Source organism: Myxine glutinosa, chromosome 9 (genome assembly GCF_964187855.1).
Source record: "Myxine glutinosa chromosome 9, kmMyxGlut1.1, whole genome shotgun sequence".
Lineage (NCBI taxonomy): Eukaryota > Metazoa > Chordata > Myxini > Myxiniformes > Myxinidae > Myxine > Myxine glutinosa.
In genome coordinates this window covers 104862825-104883661 of record NC_136269.1, presented here as the reverse complement: position 1 = coordinate 104883661, position 20837 = coordinate 104862825, and the positions used below count along the sequence as shown (strand labels likewise).

The window sequence follows — 20837 nt, the reverse complement described above, 5'->3', positions numbered from 1 at the left end:
CTCCATCTGCAGCTCCCTCTGTGCACACCTTACATTTGAATGTAGCTGCCACACTGGTAAATGACCCTCTCAGACCACTACATTTTTGATGAACCCACTCAGCGCACATTGTACATTGAATGGAGTTCACTCCGACACCCTTCCTGCACACAGCACACGGCCACTTCCCAGTTCTTTCCACCTCACCACATGCTTTACCCCTTGCCATCACCTTAGTCTTTCCGATATTCACCTTCAGACCTTTTGTCTCCATACATTCCTTCCACTTGTTCATCTTTTCCTTCAGTCCATCCATACTTTCCGCAATCAACACCAGATCATCTGCATACAACAACTCCCACGGTAAACCCTCCTTTACGTTCTGAGCCAGCACCTCCATCACAGCTACAAATAGTAGTGGACTTAGTACCGACCCCTGATGCACTCCCACCTTCACCTCAAACTCACCACTGTTCCCATCCTTCGTCCTTACAGCTGTGCGCACTCTTTTATACATTGCCATCACTACTCTGATCAACCATTCCTCCACTCCTAACTTCCTCAATGCCCATGTCAATACTTTGCGTGGAACCCTATCGAATGCTTTCTCCAGATCAACAAACCCAAAAAACAACTTCTTCCTCTTCTCCATGTACTTCTCCTGCAACTGCCTCACAATGAAAAGCGCATCTGTCGTTCCTCTTCCTGGCATAAATCCAAACTGCATTTCGTCGATCTTCACTTTCTTCCTTATCCTCCTCTCCAACACCCTTTCCAATACCTTCATTCCATGCTCCAATAACTTTATCGCTCGGTACGAGCCACACTCCAGAGGGTCACCTTTCCCCTTGTATAGAGGGACGGGGGTACTCAGTTCCCAATCCACTGGAATGCGGCCTTCTTTCACCGCCAGATTACAGATCTCTGTCATTCTCTTCACACCCCAACTTCCTGCTGCCTTCAACATATCTCCCACAACTCCTGTCGGCCCTCCCGCTTTTCCACTCTTCATTGCTTTTATCGCTTCCTCAACTTCCTTCTCAGTTATCTTCTCTGCCGGTCCGAAAACTGGGTTACTCTCTATGTTGCCATCCCATTCATTCTCTGTATTCAACAGCATTTCCATATATCTTTTCCATCTTCCTTTAATTCCATCTGGGTCGACAACGATTCGTCCCACTTCATCCTTCAAGCAACTCACCCCCATCATGTCACACCTCTCTTTCGCTATGTGCTTTGCAATCCTGAATACTGCTTTCTGACCCTCTTCCGAATCCAAGCGTTCTCCGAGCATTTTCCTACATGCCTCCTGCGCCTTTGCTACCTCTTTCTTTGCAGCCTTCCTGGCTGCCTTATAACTTTCATGCTCTGCTGTTTCTGCTCCCGTACCCTTCGCCTTCTGCCACTCCTTGAACTTCTTCCTCTTCTCGTCAATCCTCTTTCCAACTTCATCATCCCACCACCATGTTTCCGAGTGCCTCGGTGGTCCTTTTGACCATCCACATACCTCACCAACGGCTCCCAACAGACTAGCTTTCATTGACATCCAACCACTTTCAAGCTCAACCACATCATCCTCTACCCTACTCAGCCTCTCTTTTAATGCCTCCTTTACTGTCACCTCTTTCAACCTCCACACTTTCATTCTTGGTTGGTACTTCACCCGCCGAGCTCTCCTCGCACCTTTCACCCTTATGACGCAGACAACCAATTGGTGCTGTGAAACAGCCTCCTCCCCCGGGATCACCTTTGTGTCCCGGAGGTGCCCCCTATCTCGCCTACGCACCATCAGGTAGTCAACGGTTGTCGTCGACCCACCTGACGTGTCTGTGACAAGCTTATTATCCTCTTTCTGGAACTGAGTATTACAAATCAACAAATCAGCTCCATCAGCAAACTCCAAAATCCTTTCACCTTCTCCATTTCTCACACCATATCCGTAACCCCCATGAACTCCCTCAAAACCATCCATACTCCTTCCCACATGTCCATTCAGGTCTCCTCCCACCACAACAACTTCTTCATCTTTCACGTTTTCCATCAGCTTCTCTATCGCACACCAGAACTTGTCCTTCTCTTCATCGCTTCGACCAACCTGCGGAGCATATCCCGAGATGACGTTCACCAAGAGCTTTCCAATCATCATTTTCACCATCATCAACCTATCACTCACTCTAGTCACACTCACCACACTGTCTACAAACTCCTCAGAAAACAGGACACCAACACCATTCACGCCCTCCGGGCACCCTTGCCACACAAACTTGTATTTCTGTCCCTGCCTGCCCTTCACCATTCTCACACCACTTCCCTTCCATCTCGTCTCTTGCACACAACATATGTCCACTCTTCTTCTGACCAATACTTCCACCACTTCTCCTGATCTCCCTGTCATTGTCCCTACATTCCATGTCCCAAACCTCAGAAACCGATCTCCACTTCGGGCTGCACCCTGCCAATATGTAGTTGTAATTGTCATGGTTCTCTTTTTTATAGTCAATATAGTCAGAGGAGTCAATATAGCCAGAGGAGTCAATATAGCCAGAGGAGTCAATATAGCCAGAGGAGTCAATATAGCCAGAGGAGTCAATATAGCCAGAGGAGTCAATATAGCCAGAGGAGTCAATATAGCCAGAGGAGTCAATATAGCCAGAGGAGTCAATATAGCCAGAGGAGTCAAAATAGCCAGAGGAGTCAAAATATCCAGAGGAGTCAAAATAGCCAGAGGAGTCAAAATAGCCAGAGGAGTCAAAATAGCCAGAGGAGTCAAAATAGCCAGAGGAGTCAAAATAGCCAGAGGAGTCAAAATAGCCAGAGGAGTCAAAATAGCCAGAGGAGGCAAAATAGCCAGAGGAGGCAAAATAGCCAGAGGAGGCAAAATAGCCAGAGGAGTCAAAATAGCCAGAGGAGTCAAAATAGCCAGAGGACTCAAAATAGCCAGAGGAGTCAAAATAGCCAGAGGAGTCAAAATAGCCAGAGGAGTCAAAATAGCCAGAGGAGTCAAAATAGCCAGAGGAGTCAAAATAGCCAGAGGAGTCAAAATAGCCAGAGGAGTCAAAATAGCCAGAGGAGTCAAAATAGCCAGAGGAGTCAAAATAGCCAGAGGAGTCAAAATAGCCAGTGGACTCAAAATAGCCAGAGGACTCAAAATAGCCAGAGGACTCAAAATAGCCAGAGGACTCAAAATAGCCAGAGGACTCAAAATAGCCAGAGGACTCAAAATAGCCAGAGGACTCAAAATAGCCAGAGGACTCAAAATAGCCAGAGGACTCAAAATAGCCAGAGGACTCAAAATAGCCAGAGGACTCAAAATAGCCACAGGACTCAAAATAGCCACAGGACTCAAAATAGCCACAGGACTCAAAATACCCAGAGGACCCAAATGACCCCAAGGATCCAAATGACCCCAAGGATCCAAATTACCCCGAAGATTCAAAAGACCCCTAGGATCCATAAGACCCCCGAATACCCTTAAAGACCCCGAAGACCCAAAATACCCCGAAGACCCAAAACCCCGTGGACCCAGAAGACAAAACCACACAAACACGTCCTTGTAATCTCCGATTGCTCTTTCTTGTTTGTTGTGTTTAGCAGAGTGACAGTGCGTGCAGAATGAAATGTGAACCATAGCACAAGTGACACTGACACACTGACACTCTGACACACACACACACTGACACTCTGACACACATACACACTGACACTCTGACACACACACACACACACACACACACACACACACACACACACACACACACACACACACACACACTGACACACACACAAAGACTGAACAAGCACAGATACATTCAAAGTGCACTGCCTACATTCCAAATAAATAAATAACATATCATCCAGTGCGCGGCATTGTAGGGAGAGGTGTACAATAATATTGATTAATTGCGTAATTAAAATGAATAAATAATGATCATATAATAATTCATTCCTTAATCAATTGGCTAACAGCATACCTCAACCACTAGTGTTTCCTCCGAAGTTGTAACTTTTTTTGAATAATTAAATAAATAATTAATCGAAAAATTTAAACAATTAATCGATTAGTTGCTTAATCGATAAATCAAAAATATCATTTAGAGGCAAATCACTTGTTCGCTATGGTGTCCAAATATCAGCTTCCTGAGATATTGCCCAGATAAAGAAAATAAGTGATTAATAATGAAAAGAAATAAATAATAATTGTAAAATAATAAAATGATTAATGAATTGGCCAATATCATACTTACACCACCACTGTTTCATCTGAATCTGCAACTTTTGAAAAATTAATGGATTAAGTCATTAATTGAAAAATTCAATAATTAATCGATCAATTGATTAATCAATTGATTATAAATATATAAACCAGCTTTAGAGGCCATTTTTCCCCGCAAAGCGGGGGTTGGCCTTTTTCGGGTACCGTGGTTGTTGTTGTTTTTCGGTCCCCTTTTTGAAGCAATGTTTTACGGCCGGATGCCCTTCCTGACGCCAACCCTTTTTGCCGCCTTTAACGACAAACAGGGAATTACCAGTGAGCTGGTACTCAATCAATTTTGTTTGAATTTTCAAATTAATCAATCAAAAATACTGTTACGAATTTGTGTCGTGATATATGCAGAGCAGAGTAGATCTGAGTAGGTAACATGCTTCGACTGTCGCGATAGGGAATCTACCTGTAATAAGTCATGTGTAGGCGTTTTATCGGCTAAGATGTACGATTGTGAATCTACCTGGAGATTTGTGTGTTAAGTAGTGTAGGGAATAATGAGTAGAGCCCTTGTATGTCTCACCTGGTAGTCAAACCTTTGTCCCTTATGGCACTGCAGACCACATAGACACTAGTTAGGACCTTTAGTACAACATTAATGACACAATTGGCCGCCACCATTTACACCTTTGAGAGGCCTATCCACCTCGCTTAGCAAGTGCTGTGACCAAGGAGTAGGGGACGGGAGTGAGAGTGGCGCAGTGGGCGTGCCCCTGGACGAGCCGGCGAGGCTCTGATTGGCAGGACAGTGCGCCAAAGCTGACGTCACCGGCCATGGATATTAACAGCGCCGGACGCCTTTGCTGGCAGTTGGATCGAGAGTTCGTGTGCGTATTTGAGCAGGAGTTGAGCAGGAGTTGAGCAGGAGTTGAGGAGGAGGGCTGAGAGTTGAGAGTCGCGCAGCCCATGAGTCACAAGTTGGTGTTGAGTTGAGACGAGTTCACTCCTGGCCCCTGGCAGTTCAATAGAGAGTGACATTCGTGGTCGAGAGTTGGTTTTGCAGTGCGCAGTTGGCAGTGAGCAGTTGAGAAGCGAGTTGGAAGGACGAGACGTGCAGTCACACCTGCGTTCTCTCCATTCCTGTCTTTTCGTGCTTCATGTGGGGATCGACCTCGTGTGAAGCTGCTGGCCTGCGTTGGGTGCTTTGGAGCTTGGTGCACGGACCTCGTGAGTGGCGAGAGGATCGGAGCTTGGAACAAGGCCTCGTGGGTGCATCGGGGCCGAGCGGGGCCGTGGTGGACGGAAAACAATACAAGACGACAAAGACAGATAAGCCGAGCTCCGCGTGTACATTTTACATGATGTGTTATTTTTATTAATTCATAATCCCTCGTTTTGTTTCTGAAGTCGGTGTGCGTGATCCCGATTTAGGATATTTATTACCGGCGCGTGTTTTTCCTGTCTCTGCCTTTATTCAACAAGCGTTACGCCTAGGTCCCCCGTCGGGGAAGTGATGTGAGTTGACAAAGTGGAACACGCAGAAAACATGCTACGATATGATATTTCGCTCACAAGGGTCAGACATACATGGAGGCGGCCATCTTGGATTTTGACGTGGCGACCCAATTTTCAATAGCGTTCTTCCTTATGCCTAGATACACCCACACACCAGAAGGTACTTCCCTTATTTTTCAAGATATTTCGCTCACAAGGTTCAGACATATATATGGTGGCGGCCTTCCAGGATTTTGACGTGGCGACCCACTTTACAATAGCGGTCTTCCTTATGCCGAGATACACCCACACACCAAATTAGAAGTTGGTACTTCGCTTATCTTTCAAGATATTCATCTCACAAGATTCAGACATACATGGCGGTGGCCATCTTTGATTTTGACGTGGCGACCCAATTTTCAATAGCGTTCTTCCTTACGCCTAGATACACCCACACACCAGATTAGAAGTTGGTACTTCGCTTATTTTTCAAGATATTCCACTCCCAAGGTTCAGACATACATGGCATCAGACATACATGGCGGCGGCCACCTTGGATTTTGACGTGGGTTGCACCCACACACCAAATTAGAATTCGGTCCTTCGCTTACGCACGCACGCACGCACGCCCGCACGGACGCCCGCACGGACGGAGGGGAAAACCATAGTCCCCCTTTCGCTACGCGGTGCGACGGGGGACAACAAACAAACCGAGTGAAAACCGAGTATTCCCTTTCAGCGTGCGTCATTGCCGGGCCCGCTTCAGTGCCCGGTGATATCATGCAGCGCCTGGAGCTGGAATAGGAAAGGAGCGGTGAACAAAACAAAAATTCTAAAGCTTGGTCCATGAACCATGATTCCTTACCGAATCGGAGGTGTATACTTTGAGTCCTGGGAGGACTCCGTTTCACTTCCTACAACCCGCAAATGGAGATAACAACCAACAACACACACTTTTGTTTGCCTGTGAATTAACACTGTACCGTAGTGCGGGGTAGCGCATGTGACAACTGCATACGTAGTACCTCGTCGAACTGCACGGAGGTCTTGTACCAACGAGGCTCAGGAATTATTCCTCATTAAATGTTAAAGTTAAAATGACAGGTTTAATCTCGAACCTGGACATGTGATGTAGTTGACACGTGCATTTAATTTCAACATGTCAAAATCGTCCATAGCCAAACGTTTATGCGATTAATTACATTAATTCATGGATAAAAGGGCTAACGAACAAGGCCTTAAACCACAGTATATCAAGACGTTGAGAAATGAACTCTTAACATTTAAATTTTTAGATCGTTAATTACTATTATGTATTATTATTATTTATTTATTATTATGTAGGTATTTTTTTCGACGTGGAATTCTAATTTTAATGACACCATGGTGTCGAGGGGACATTACCGAGAAGAACAAGTGGTCGCATGAACTTGTGCGACGTAAAATTAGCTGGGCAGTAGTAGTAGCTGTAATACGTTTGTACCAACAAGTGCACAGCACAATTTAATTTTCCCTGCATGAGTGCATGTTAGGGTTCGGAGGTTGGAAAATCGTAGGAAATTGATGGACAGCTTCGTGTCCACCAAATTCCGGCATACAAGTTGTTAGTAACCAGAGGCAGGTCCTAGGCACAAGAAAACAAATCCGACTCACCATCACCCTCACCGGTGTTTTTTCTTGCACACATCTTCAAGAGGACATGTAAGTCAGTTCATAAGTTGAATTTCACATTGATAGACCCCTTCAGAGTCTATAAAAAACCTTCTTGAAAAGATGGAAAAAAATTGGAAAACAATTACCAAAATTAGGCTTTCTTTAAATAGCAGCGTCCTGCAATTTTATATAACACAGTGATGCATGTCGGTTCGCAGACTTGCAGTCGTGGGATGCACCAGCTCCAGCTGGACAGAAGACACGACACGTGGCAACAACAAAACCACGTGCCGTGCAGGTAAAGTCGGAAAGGGAAAGCGAAAGTGAATTTTACTTATTTATTTTTCCCAAACGTGGATAAAAAAAAAAGCTTTATTCACTGTCGGTGACTAGGAGGAGGTGGGAGGAGGGAGGGGAAGGGATGGGTGGTAGTCCAGAGGGAGGGGAAAGGGCAGCGTTTGGGGAGGAGGAAGGTGAAGGGGTGGGGTGGAAATTCAGAGGAAGGGGTGGGGTTGTAGGAGGAGGAAGGAGAAGTGGTGGGGTACGAGTCTGGAGGGAGAGGTGAGAGGAGGGAGGGGAATGGGTGGGGTGGGGATCCGGAGGGAGGTGTGGGAGTAGGGAGCGGTAGTGGTGTGGGGAGGGAGGAGAAGGGATGGGAGGAGGGACCTGGCGTTGCCCGGCAATGCTGGGTACCTTTGTTAGTAGATAATATAATGAATCTTCCAACGATGTAAACATTTAATTTTTTTGGATACAAAGTCAAGGCTTGTGGAAAAGCTAGAGCAGAGAACAGATGCCTGAATCTTGTATGAAAAAAATAGAAAGTGGGGACACACACATGAAATGCAGAGTAGAGGGACAACAGAGGGGCACCTGAAAGAACAATTAGGGGAAGAATGGGAGCAAAGGGCGTGGTAGAAACAGGAGGAATGCATGGGGTGAACAAGTGGGACACAAACTCAAGCACAACAAGAAAGGGAGCTGATAGAACAGCAAGGGAAACCAAGAATGAAAGAGCAAAGGAAAAAGAGAAAATTTTAAAAAGGTGGATGGAGGAGGGAGGGGAAAACTACACAACAACCTTCCAAGGAATGGGCTTTGGCAGGGTTTATGAGGTAGAAAAGACCATGATTATGGATGGGATTGGGTGAGGTTACCAGAGATGGAAGTAAACAGCCATCTTGAAGCCCTGCAGGAAAGAATATCATTGAACAGACTGCGGAAGTTGGTTTCATAGGGGAAAAAATGTATTTAAAAGAAAAAGAAAAAGTGGGGGAGAGTAGTGACCCTGACTTTTGGGAGTTTCATGAAAAGTAGGTTACTGGCAGTATGTGTCCACCCTGGAGAAACCTGGAGGGGGGAAGGGGAAGCAGAGCACACAATGCAGGAGCAACAGTCATTGATAATCATTTTTTTCTGCAAGAGATTCTAATGATTTACAACAAGTCCTTGGACTCCACGGCATCAAGATGTGAAATGTGTGAGCCAGTGGTACCAGTCCAAAGGAGTGAACAGTATGCAATTGAGCTGCAAAAATTTGGCCATGTATATTTGGTAAGCAAAGCCTCGGCACGATAAAAGATGCCCAGTCGGCGACTGGCCTAGGAAGACAATTCTGATACATGGTTTGCCCAAAAAAAATTGTAGCTGATGGTGAGGCTGAAATGAGGGACTGGACTTCTTTGAGGTATTTATCAAGGAAGTATATGAGAAGGGTTTTCTAGATGGTCCTTCCAGAAAGAAAGGCCACGACCAACACCATAATATAATAATATGCAAAACTTACTCTGTGCAAGGCTGGCCCTCCCTTGCACTCCCCCACCCCCACCCTCATTCCCACCCCCAACGATGACCACATAGCAAAGCTGCCCTCTAAACCCAGCAGCAGACAGGACATCCTCCATCGATCCAAATCTTTCTTTGGCAAATGAGACCTTCTCAGTCTACAAGGCCTTTGTCCACAACTCAATGGAGTACTGGTCTCCACGACAGGCTGGCACCCCAGCACCACACCTGCCTCTGCTAGATTCTGTGGAAACTAAAACTCTCAAAATTATTGGAATCTCCCGTGATGAGGCCGAGGTACAAGGTCTGTTGGTCTCACATCGCAGGTAGGTCAGTGGTCTGTTTTCTACCGTCTATTCTCTAACATTACTCCCTCTGCTCACTGTCCTCCGGCCCTCTCTATCTACTCCAGGATGCACGCATTCTTCCAATAACTCCCTTCTGGTTAAAACTTCCAAAATCCAGGCTGACTGCACATCTCAACACTTTTATTCCTCATTTCCCCCAATTATGGAACGATATTCCAGAAGCTGTTCTGTCTCACTCTTCCTTCCCTACATGGCCTCAAGGTAACAGTGCACCACCACCTTGTGTCGTCCACAATTCTGACCCATGATCTTTATTACCCTATTAACCTTCCCTAACCCAACCATTTTACTCAGTAGTTTCAGTGTTTCAATTCCCCCTCCCTGCATTTTCCCGCTCGTTATTTTCCATGACATTTGTCCCATTGTCAGTTTTACCTTGCTCTTCCATGAGCCTCTCTCTGTAAAGAAAACAAAAGTCAGCATTTTGATTAGAAAATTCCTAAAGTTATGAGGCTAGAGGGAAAGGGAAACCTTGACAGTTTTCATTGCACACTATTCTGCATCCATATTGCTTCCAACTATTAACAGTACTCAGCATGGAATTAAACACCTACAAGACAAACTTACGTTATGACTAACTGCACTCATTTCTGTGCTAATAAGTTATAGACAGTATTCCCATTCACGTGACAATACGTAATAAAAAGGTTTTTTTTTGACAAAACCAACTTTCGTATTTGGGCTAAATGCAAAATTGGTAAAATTTACGAGGAATATGGTTTTCAAAAATGTGATTCTCCATGTCCGTTGATAATTTGCTTCTGCAAATTATACAGGGAACTTGAAACAGAAAATATGGTTAAAATACATGTACACAATTTAATCGTTGTCATGGATTCTATAAAACCCAGAGCCAATCCCACACATGGGATAGTTGGCTTTCCATCCAAATCTTATAGGCAGCATTTTCCCCAATACACTTGTTCTAAAATAATCGTTCACATTAATACATCCCCAGTAGCTTGCTTACCTGTGGAAGTGCCTGCAGCTGCAGCTTGGAAAGTCCAGGGTTTGAATGAGAGGGTATTGGGAAGCGAACTAGGGGTTCAAGCCCACTCTGAACCTGAGGTTGTATGCCAACGCCAACAGATGATGAGGCCGCCAACGAGGAACGTCTATAAGGCACAGACTGGCATCACTACCACCAATGATAATAATAATAATAATAATAATAATAATAATAATAACAATAACTAGACGAAACCCGTGGAACATCCACGGAAGGGAGGATGTGGTGTATGGATAGAGTGTACCATTATGGATGGCATAGGGGATTTGCTTGTCCGAGTAAGAGTTAGGAAGAAAGATGAGAATGAAGAGTGCGTATATGAACAACGTATTTATTGCAATCTACCTAAATGACAACGCTACGATATACTTTTGAAAAATGATTTGGATTCGTAATAGGAATCGGCATAATGGCGTCGTATCGGCAGTTAATCGGATGCTTTTGAGCCCCAAAGTCGACTAATTCAGATTTTTCGAGTATGGCTGTACGTGATAAACAAAGAGCGCAGTTGGAAGAAATTATGGTAAACCCACCTGATGAGGTTAGCGTACACCGCAATCGACGACACCGGCACAAATGCATGCTCAGGATTGTCCACTCAGTGGACGGCTTGCTGTCGCCTTCGACTGTCCAATCAGCGGACGGCTTGCTTTGCCTTCACCCAGCAGACGCCAATAAGATGGCGTCGTATCGGCCGTTAATCGGATGCTTTTGGGCCCCAACGTCGGCTAATTCCGATTTTTCGAGTATGGCTGTACGTGATAAACAAAGAGCGCGGTTCATAGATCGTAAATCCATTAGTGCCGTGGGCATCGGGTCACTGGGTGCGGCATAAAAGGGATAACAAAGTCGAGTCCTTACGCTATTATTATACGTCACATACAATGATTACAGTAAGTACAGGACACAGGTACAAGTACAACATACACAAAACATTTAAGGACGTGAGATAACCCTATTATTGGCCAATGTTCTGCTGAGATCTGATCAGGGGCACCACAATCCAACAAGACCCTATCAAGAGGTCCTGGTGCATCCTTGACCACAACGCAACCGCTGTATGGGATGCCAGGTCAACACCTGTTGGATTGGTTGAATACAATACCCTTCAGATAGAATAATATGGCCAGATAGTTGCAGTCTCTGTGCTCGCAACACTTGGCTCGGTGGTTTGAGCTTGGTGCACTGGTAAAGCTCCTCATTAGTGATCCGTCTCGGCCAATATATCCTGAAGGCCGCTCGAAGAAGATGTGAGTATGTTGCATCAATTTCTTGCTGAAAGGTCTTGGTCAACGTCCTAAGTGTCCGCATTGTACAACAATACTGTTTTCTACGGTGGTATAAAATATCTTGCTTCGAATCTGGTCAGGCAGAGCAGCAGAGTCCAACACTAGATTTAGACGCCACAATGCCGCCTAAGTTAGTATGCGACATCGCCGGAAGTCATCATGAGGATTAGTAAACAAAGTAAACATCGCCAAGTAAACAAACTACGTGCAGCATGGCAGTGCGCTCACAGCTCCAGCTTCATTGCTATATCTAATTTGCATATCCAGGTCCAACAGGATAGTGAGTACCTCTGTCTTGGTGGTGTTGATATGCAGTCTGACTTTGGCCACTGCTTCCACCAGGTTAGTGAACATGCGTTGCCCACCAGCAGCTGAGGACGAAAGAATGGCTAAGTTGTCCGCATATCCAAGAACTGACAATCTCTTCTCTGGGTGGCGACTACTCATTCTGCACAGCTGAAAACCATCCTCCTCAGTTGTGATGGCGGTGCAAAGCACCCAATCAAAGAGAACGACAAACAGAAAGGAAGCCAAAGTATCTCCCAGTAGTACCTCAAACGTCTCCGATAGCCTGTCTGGAGTAATGACAGCAGCCTTAGTGTTATAGTACAAAAGAGTGATGCAATTGACGAGATCTTGAGGAACGTCATACTATCTTAGAACCTTAGGAATGCATGATCTTGGCACACAATCGAAAGCTTTGTGGAAATCAACATCAAAAAAAAATCACAAATAAAGCAACAAAAAGTATTATACGACTCTGCGCAGTGCCAAGATCTGCTGCACTGTGCCTCAGCAGGATCGGAATCCATTCTGCTCAGGTTGAATGTATGGAGTTAGTACCATTTGTATGTGTTTCAACAACATATCATTGTAAAATTTTTCTGCACAAGACATCAGCGATATCCCACGATGCTCCTCCTCCTCCTTTGTCGCATCCGGTTTCTTTGGGATTCCCACAATTTGTGCTGTTCTCTACACGACCTGATGACCTCACCAACAGCCACTTTCTGTCTCTCCATGTACACTGTGGCAAGGCTTAGAGTAGTTGCATCTGCTTCTCTGTCTCACTGAACGAGGGAAGTTCTCACATCGTGTCTTGACTCTTGTGATGAGGATTCTCATCCCAAATCACTGTGGCGTTTTTAACTTTCTTCATAAACGGGAATTTCTGTTCAGCATCTGCTTGAATGGCTGATGTTATATCCTTGTATGTTGGGTCCACAACATCTTCCAACAGAGCCAAGTTCTGTAGTGCTGCGTTAAACGCTTTTGAGAATAGTTGCTGATTGCTTTGTTTCTCCAGCCATCAAAAATATTACCTTGGTTTTCATTTTGGTTGTTTGAGAAACAGGTCTTTGAGTTTCACAGTGCAATGTAGTCATTTATGATCAGTCTTGAAACACAAAACTCTCACTGTGTCACAGTTTGAGATGTGATTACGTTCCTGGTGTCTGATCAGGATGTGGTCTAACTGACCGAAGCCTCTCCTCAGTGAAAGACACATGAAAGCCCGCTTGGAGTTTGTAAAAAAGCACCTAAAGGACTCTCAGAAACAAGATTCTGTGGTCTGATGAAACCAAGATTGAACTGTTTGGCTTCCGTCTGGCCACTCTGCCATAAAGCCCAGATCGGTGGAGTGTTGCAGTGATGGTTGTCCTTCTGGAAGTTTCTCCCATCTCCACATAGGATCTCTGGAGCTCAGCCAGAGTGACCATCGGGTTATTGATCACCTCTCTTACCAAGGCCCTTCTCCCCCGATTGCTCAGTTTGGCCGGGCGGCCGGAATATATATATCACATCACATGCACATGCACATGCACATGCGCACTCTAGGAAGAGTCCTGGTTGTTCCAAACTTCTTCCATTTAAGAATTATGGAGGCCACTGTGCTCTTGGGAACCTTCAATGCAGCAGAGATTTTTTTCGAGGCTTCCCCAGATCTGTGCCTCGACACAATCCTGTCTCTGAGCTCTGCAGGCAGTTCCTTGGACCTCATGGCTTGGGTTTTGCTCTGATATGCATTGTCAGCTGTGAGACCTTATATAGACAGGTGTGTGCCCTTCCAAATCATGTCCAATCAATTGAATTTACCACAGGAATTTACAACTGGAATTTACCACTCCAATCAATGTGTAGAAGCATCTCAAAGATGATCAAGAGAAATGGGAGGCACCTGAGCTAAATTTGAAGTGTCATAGCAAAGGGTCTGAATACTTATGTCAATGTGATATTTCAGTTTTTTCTTTTTAATAAATTTGCAAAACTTTCTAAAATCCTGTTTTCTCTGTCATTATGGGGTATGGAGCGTAGATTGATGAGGGAAAAATGAATTTAAACGATTTCAGCATAAGGCTGCAACATAACAAAATGTGAAAAAGTGAAGGGATCTGAATACTTTCTGAATGCACTGTATATATAGAGCAAGGTCCATCTGTCCTTCACCAAGGTCTTGTTTTTGCAGACCTTCCGTTGCGACGACTGATCATTCTTGAACCATGAGGAGGTCTAAAGTCAGATTGTTGGCGAGATGTGCGACCATTCCACGTCTCCAGTGCACGGCAATTAAGGGTACCAATATGGAGGGTATCTGGTTCAGCTGGGACTAAGCTGGGATTTTTTGAAACGTCGGCCACACTACCACCAAATTACACCTGTAACTAATTTTAAAATGCATGAAATACTTTTCAAAACAAAATAAACAGGGAAAAGGAATTGAGACAGGGAACAGGCTCAAATCTCAACAATTTTCAAGTATGTAATATGGAGATGATCCTTTATCAACAAAATACAATAAAGAAACAAATGAATAAACTGGAGAGAGACGTTCGCAAATTAATCAAGCAGAATAAAAAAAGTTAAACAAATAAAAACACTGACCAGAGGAAAACAAAACATCCCATCTACCTTTGTAAAACACTATTTATCTGTCCCCCTTCAAAGGGGTAATTTGAGTAGGGTTTTAAAGGACAAAAGCAAGAATCCCTAGGTTTTAGAATTTAGAACTCAATTTTAAATGCTTACAACCCATCCAAAACAAGCCCCTACAATGTTATTCGAAAGCAACAAACAGCTTTTTCGTTATGGCATGTCCCATTACATCTGTGTTGGAGATTGGTCCAAATAGCATGCAGGATTGGTCCGAATATTTCATGAATCAGCTGGCCAGGCCTGGTGACTGACTGGAACTGATTGGGGCAATAATTTATAATTTGTTCTGTGTGCCGGCAATATCACCTCTTCTTCGTCAAAAAGGCGAAAGGATCTTTAAAGCATCCACCACCTAATGCTAGCAGGTGGCACTACACGATACATAGTGTTGTGGTTTTGGGAAACCACTAAAAAGTAATGGCAACCACTATACAGGTCCCTTAGAATAGTTATTTCAGAGCAGACCATTATCTTAGTCCCTTTCCCTTATTTCGGGTTATTATTTCGTTGTGCGTTGGGTAAAGGAAAGATAGGTCCTCTACTCATAAGGGATAATTTACCAGGCAATGCACCAGGCTCAAAGGCACACCATGGTGTCCAGGCTCAGAAACCCACCAATCAGGGCCTGAGTCACTTTGGGGGTGCTTGAGGGTCAGAGTAACGGGCTCCACCAATAGGGAGCCAGGACACCCCCAAGACTCCCCCCTCCCTCGACGAGGGTGAACAAAGGGAGATTGAACATGTTTTTGCACTCTCTTGGTTTTTGGACATTGTGGACCTAACACGTGCCTGTATTGCCTCTCTCTCTCTGCCGGGTCCACTCACCCTCTGCACGTGTGCATCCATTCTAGGCCAGACTCTCTCACAGACCTCTACACGTGTGATTAGACTCTCTTGGTTCCTGGACTTTGTTCCCTCTGCACATGCGCATGTTTTTCACACTTTTCGGCCTGGCACATTGTTGATCTTGCCACTGAGCACATGTGCTCCACTCTTGGGCCTAGATCGTTGACCGAGCACGTGTGCTCCTCTCTTGGCCTGGGTTACTCTGCCGTGCTGACGATCGACCTTCACCTGCCTGTCCGTGCTGGGATCGCCATTACCTGTTCATGCTGCTCGGTGGCGACACCGGGAAGGGGGCGTTGCGAGGAGAGGCATCCGGAGAATCGTAGCCTTTGTGCTATCAGGTTTCCAAGTTTTTGTCATTCCCCTCCACCTACCCCGTGAATGTGTGCTGGGCACCCATGTCATGTTTATTTGTAGTAAGGCATAGAATAAGCTAAGTTTCTCCCTTTTGTCTCTTTTTCTTTCCTATTGAATAATTACACTGTAAATATTTGTAAATAAATCAAATCGTTAAAACGTTTCCTTTCTCTCTGTCCATGAATGTATTTTCCTCCATTGATCCGCCATTGCTAGCACCCAGGTTAACATCGGCCGTAACGGAATTAGCATTACCCCGGCAGTTTCCAACGGTTTTCGCTTGGCCATCTAAAGTGGTATACCGCTTTAAGGTACGTAGGTACGTTCCCCAATTGGGACTGTCACGTGGTACAGGTAAGCTATCGCATGACTGACCAATTGGCGCTCGTAGTTGCTGATTCACAACCTGCTAAGCACTAAGTTATTCGTGCGCGGCAGCCGCAGGTCCGTAAGTTCGGGAGAGAAAGGAGGCTAACCCCCTCGTAGTAAACCCAAACCCCGGGCTGTAACATATTCGGTGTTCAGGAGCAGGATTCCGCTCCGAGCACCGTAACACATTGGTGTCCAGGAGTGGGATTCGGATCTGGCAACCGTAGCAATATTAACATAGAGAATTTGCCTACCTACAAATATTTTTCTTTTTGATGTTTTTGGAGAGGTGGTCATTATCAACATAATTCAGGCCTTGTCATATTTGAAAAGTCACGTGTTCTTTAGCATTTGCATCCCAGTGCTATAAATTCAAAGTCAATACTTATTGACTAAAGATATTTCAGCTTTTCATTTTGAGTTCATTTGTAAAAAATTAATTGATATGATGGGGTATAATGTGTAAATTAGTGTCAAAATCTCAGTTTAATCCATTATTAATTCAGGCTGTAACACAACGAAATGTGGAAAAAGTCAAGGGGTGTGAATACTTTCTGAAGGCACTGTGTGTGTATGTGTGTATGTATGTATGTATGTATGTATGTAGGTATATAATTATGTTGTGTGTGTGTGTGTGTATATACATATATATATATATATACATATATATATATATATATATATATATATATATATATATATATATATATATATATATATATATATATATATATATATATACAGACTTGGCATTTAATATGGAATATTTTTTTGTGGGGGTGAACTTACTTTTCAAGATGACTTAGAACCATAAGTTCATTGGAATTATGTTGAAATTATTCTAGATTTTGTTAATGTGACCTTTAAAAGAAACAAAAAACACATTTGACATTTCAAAGCAAGTAAATTGATCCTTGAAAGTGATGTAAACCGATATGGAACTCAATTCACGGACAGTACTGTGTTAAACCTCTGTGCGTTTTCCAGAAGTATCTCTTTATTTTGCACATTAGCCAAAAAAAATTTTTTTTACAAAAACAAAAGTTAAATTACGACTGGGATTACGGACAGTAAAATTACAGTTCAATACTTCGTGTAACCCCCACGAGCATTCAGGAGAGCACGTACACATTGAAGCATGCTGTTCACGAGATTTGCCAAGGTTTGGACAGGAATCGCTTGCCATGCAATAGCCTCCTGCAATTCACGCACAGAGGCAGGCTGCTGGTCCAAGTTGTCGATTTGACGAGTTAATTCTGCCCACAAGTTCTCTATCGGATTCATATCCGGGGACATGGCAGGCCACTCCATATGCTCTACACCACGGTCAGCAAGAAAGTGTTGGATCATGCGAGCATGATGAGGCCGTGCATTGTCATCTTGGAAGACAAAGTTTCCTCGATAGGCTGCACGAACAAATGGAAGCAATGTTTCTTTCAGAATGGCCCTGTGCTTGAACTGGTTCAGGTTTCCATTCAGAACAACCAGGTCAGTTTTGCCCCCTGCATGAAAAGCAGCCGAAACGGTCACCCCACCACCTCCAGCATGGACTCTTGGCACTATACAATCTTCGTTGTAGGCTTCATGCACTTGTCTGCGCACTCGGACGCGGCCATATCGACGATAGACCAGAAACCGAGACTAGTCACTGAAGATTACGTGATTCCAGTGTCCTGGCTGCCATTGACGGTGCTCTCTGGCCCACTGCCATCGACGCTGGCGGTGTTGTCTGGTCAGATGTGGTTTTCTCAGGGGACGCCTGGCACGATAGCCTGCTTGAACCAGTCGTTGGTTGACTCGCCTTCTGGATACAGGCACATTTGTCAGTTGCTGCCACTCAGCCCGAAGCCGATTAGCTGACTTGGTACGGCCATTGCGGACTAACCGGTGCAGCTGGCGATCATCTCTCCTTGTGGTGCTGCGGGGACGTCCTGACCTCGGTATTGGAGTAGGGACACCCCTCTGAGCATTTCGTTTCAGGATCTTTGACTCCTGACCTTGAGTGATGCCATACTGCCGAGCAATAGCACACTGTTTCATGCCGGAATTTCGTAAAGCCACCACTAAATGACAAACAGCATTGTCGAGTTGACGGACCATCTCCAGGGGAAGCGGCGATAACTTTTGGAGACGTGCAGCAGTTGTTTTCCACTAATGCAGAACGCAACAACCCTTATATACCCGATTGTGAAGCCAATCGTCAAATGTACCTGTCCATACATTTTGTCATGCCACCTGTGATATAATCCTGTTATTGACTTCTTGCTGGGACAGACAATCAGTGACATGGTTCTTTAAACAAAGAAATCACCGAAGCGTAAAATAAACTCACCAGATTGATATACCGAGTTCAGAAAGTAAACCCAAGTCAAGAAAAAAAAAAATATTCCATATTAAATGCCAAGTCTGTATATATATCTCTAACTCTTTGTGGAGCGTAAACAACAACAAATTAATCTTTTCTCTGAGGAAAGGCAGTACATTTTATGCAAGGTAAATCAACTGCTTGATATAAACTAAGAGGGTTCTGCATCTTCTGCATTCAAATCATATGCATGCATTCAAACACACACACTTTGCATCTTTTGAAATTCAAAAAGAAAAGACTCATTTCATCCATACCCAATTGACTCGGCACTGCCATGGGAGACTGTTGCTGTAGTGATAGTGGGAGCGGGATTACGGAGTCCACCCAAGCCAGCAGCAATGCTACAAGATCCAATGGAGTTGCCAGCTCCCGTCATCGCGATACGAGACTGTAAAGGAATGAAATTATAATAAAATTCACGTTAAAAAACAAACAAAATACAAAGTAAAATACAGTAAATCCCTGATATTCACGGTTTCGACAGATTCCGCGTATTCACCGTTCATAAAATGTGACCCGCTTTTACATTTGCGGCCCTGTGCTAGGCATATTCGTGGCTTTTCACAGGCACAAAACATCCCCTACCAGCCAGGCACATGACCATCTTTGTCAGCCGCACATAAACACAAAGCAGATTTAATCAACCATCTATCACCAGCCACGTACATAACACAATTCTAAAACTATCTTTAGCCAGCAGCGCATAAACACAAAGCAGCTCTCACCAACCATCTATTACCACCCGCACATAACACTTCTAAAAGGATCTTCCACACGTCATGCATAAAACCACTTCCAGCTATGCATAAACAATTTCCCACCAGCCTCACACATAACAGTACTAAAAGCATCTTCCACACTTCAGGCATAGAGCAGCTGTACGTCCACAAAAACCATACCCCACAAACAATGGTCACAGTACCCGCCTACCCGCCCATCCTCCATCTACCCAAAACCCCTGCACAACAACTTATGTGCAGCATGTATTGGGTTTCATTCTTTCTTATCGTCACACTGCTTGACATGCTGTGATTCCTTGCATTCGTGAACTTTTGCGCACATCATTCATCCCGCTGCCTTGACTTACTGTGATTCCTCTCGCTAGTGAACTTTCTATCATGGGTCCTAAGTGTACAAGTAATGCAGGAGATGTGTCCGCTCCAAAAAAGTAAAGTCATGAGCCTCAGCCAGAAAATGGAGCTGCCTGACCAACTATGAAGAGGTGAGAGTGCAGCCTTTGTGGGCAGGCACTATGGCATGAACGAGTTGACTGTGCGCTAAATAAAGCAAAACGAGAAGGCAATTTGGGAGTGTTGCGGCAAGCGCAGTGCCCAGCACCAATGTGGTTACCCAGGTCAGGGACGTTCACATTGAAGCAATGGATAAGACATTAAATGTGTGGATAGAGGACACTGCCCAGAGGAACATTCCTTTAAGCGGACCTCTGATTCGTGAAAATGCAAAGTGAATGCAAGATCCTCTGGTTGGTGCAGATGTTGCTGCAAAACATGAGTGATGCGGGAACGAGCGATGCGGGTACGAGCGATGCGGGTACGAGCGATGCGGGTACGAGCGATGCGGGTATGAGCGATGCGGGTACGAGCGATGCGGGTACGAGCGATGCGGGTATGAGCGATGCGGGTACGAGCGATGCGGGTACGAGTGGCCTCAGTCCCTTCCGAGCCAACTGGGGATGGTTTGAGTGCTTCAAGCAGCAGTGTGGTCTCCTCAATGTAAAGCGCACAGGCGAGCATGCCTCAGCAGAACACGAAATAACTCAAAGTTTCCCTGCCCAACCAGTGCAGCTCATCAAGGAGAAGGGACATGTACCAGAGCTGGTACCTCCGGTTCAAGAGGGGGTTGGATGATGTTTTGCTGCCATACCAAGAGCTGCACAGAAACCTGCAGCACTCATCGAAACAACACGGGATCACTCATTTTCTTCGCCCCAGTCCCTTCACATCAACACCTTCAGTGCCCTCACCTGCATCCCATTTGGTGCACGACTCATCAGCAACCTCACCTGTGTACCGTATCTTCAATAAAAATTGGAAACAATACCTGCTGTTGTTCATTTACTTGTACGCATTTTATATGAAACTGTAATAATATGCATTCATGTTCGTAAAATTCTCTCTTATGAATCACGAACAGCTGGAAACCTATCTCCCTTTTTCCCATTGAA

General features: G+C 44.8%; 1 protein-coding gene across 1 annotated transcript in view; it reads right to left on the bottom strand.

Moving 5' to 3' along the window:
• Positions 1-20837, bottom strand: part of SAP130 (Sin3A associated protein 130) — an 87078-nt gene that overhangs the window by 55590 nt on the left and 10651 nt on the right. Inside the window, exons 6-7 of the mRNA XM_078784627.1 lie at positions 18907-19040; positions 10454-10598 (exon numbers count right to left, since the gene is read on the bottom strand). Of these exons, the coding sequence (XP_078640753.1) occupies positions 10454-10598; positions 18907-19040 (279 nt within the window). The remainder of the gene's footprint in view (positions 1-10453; positions 10599-18906; positions 19041-20837) is intronic.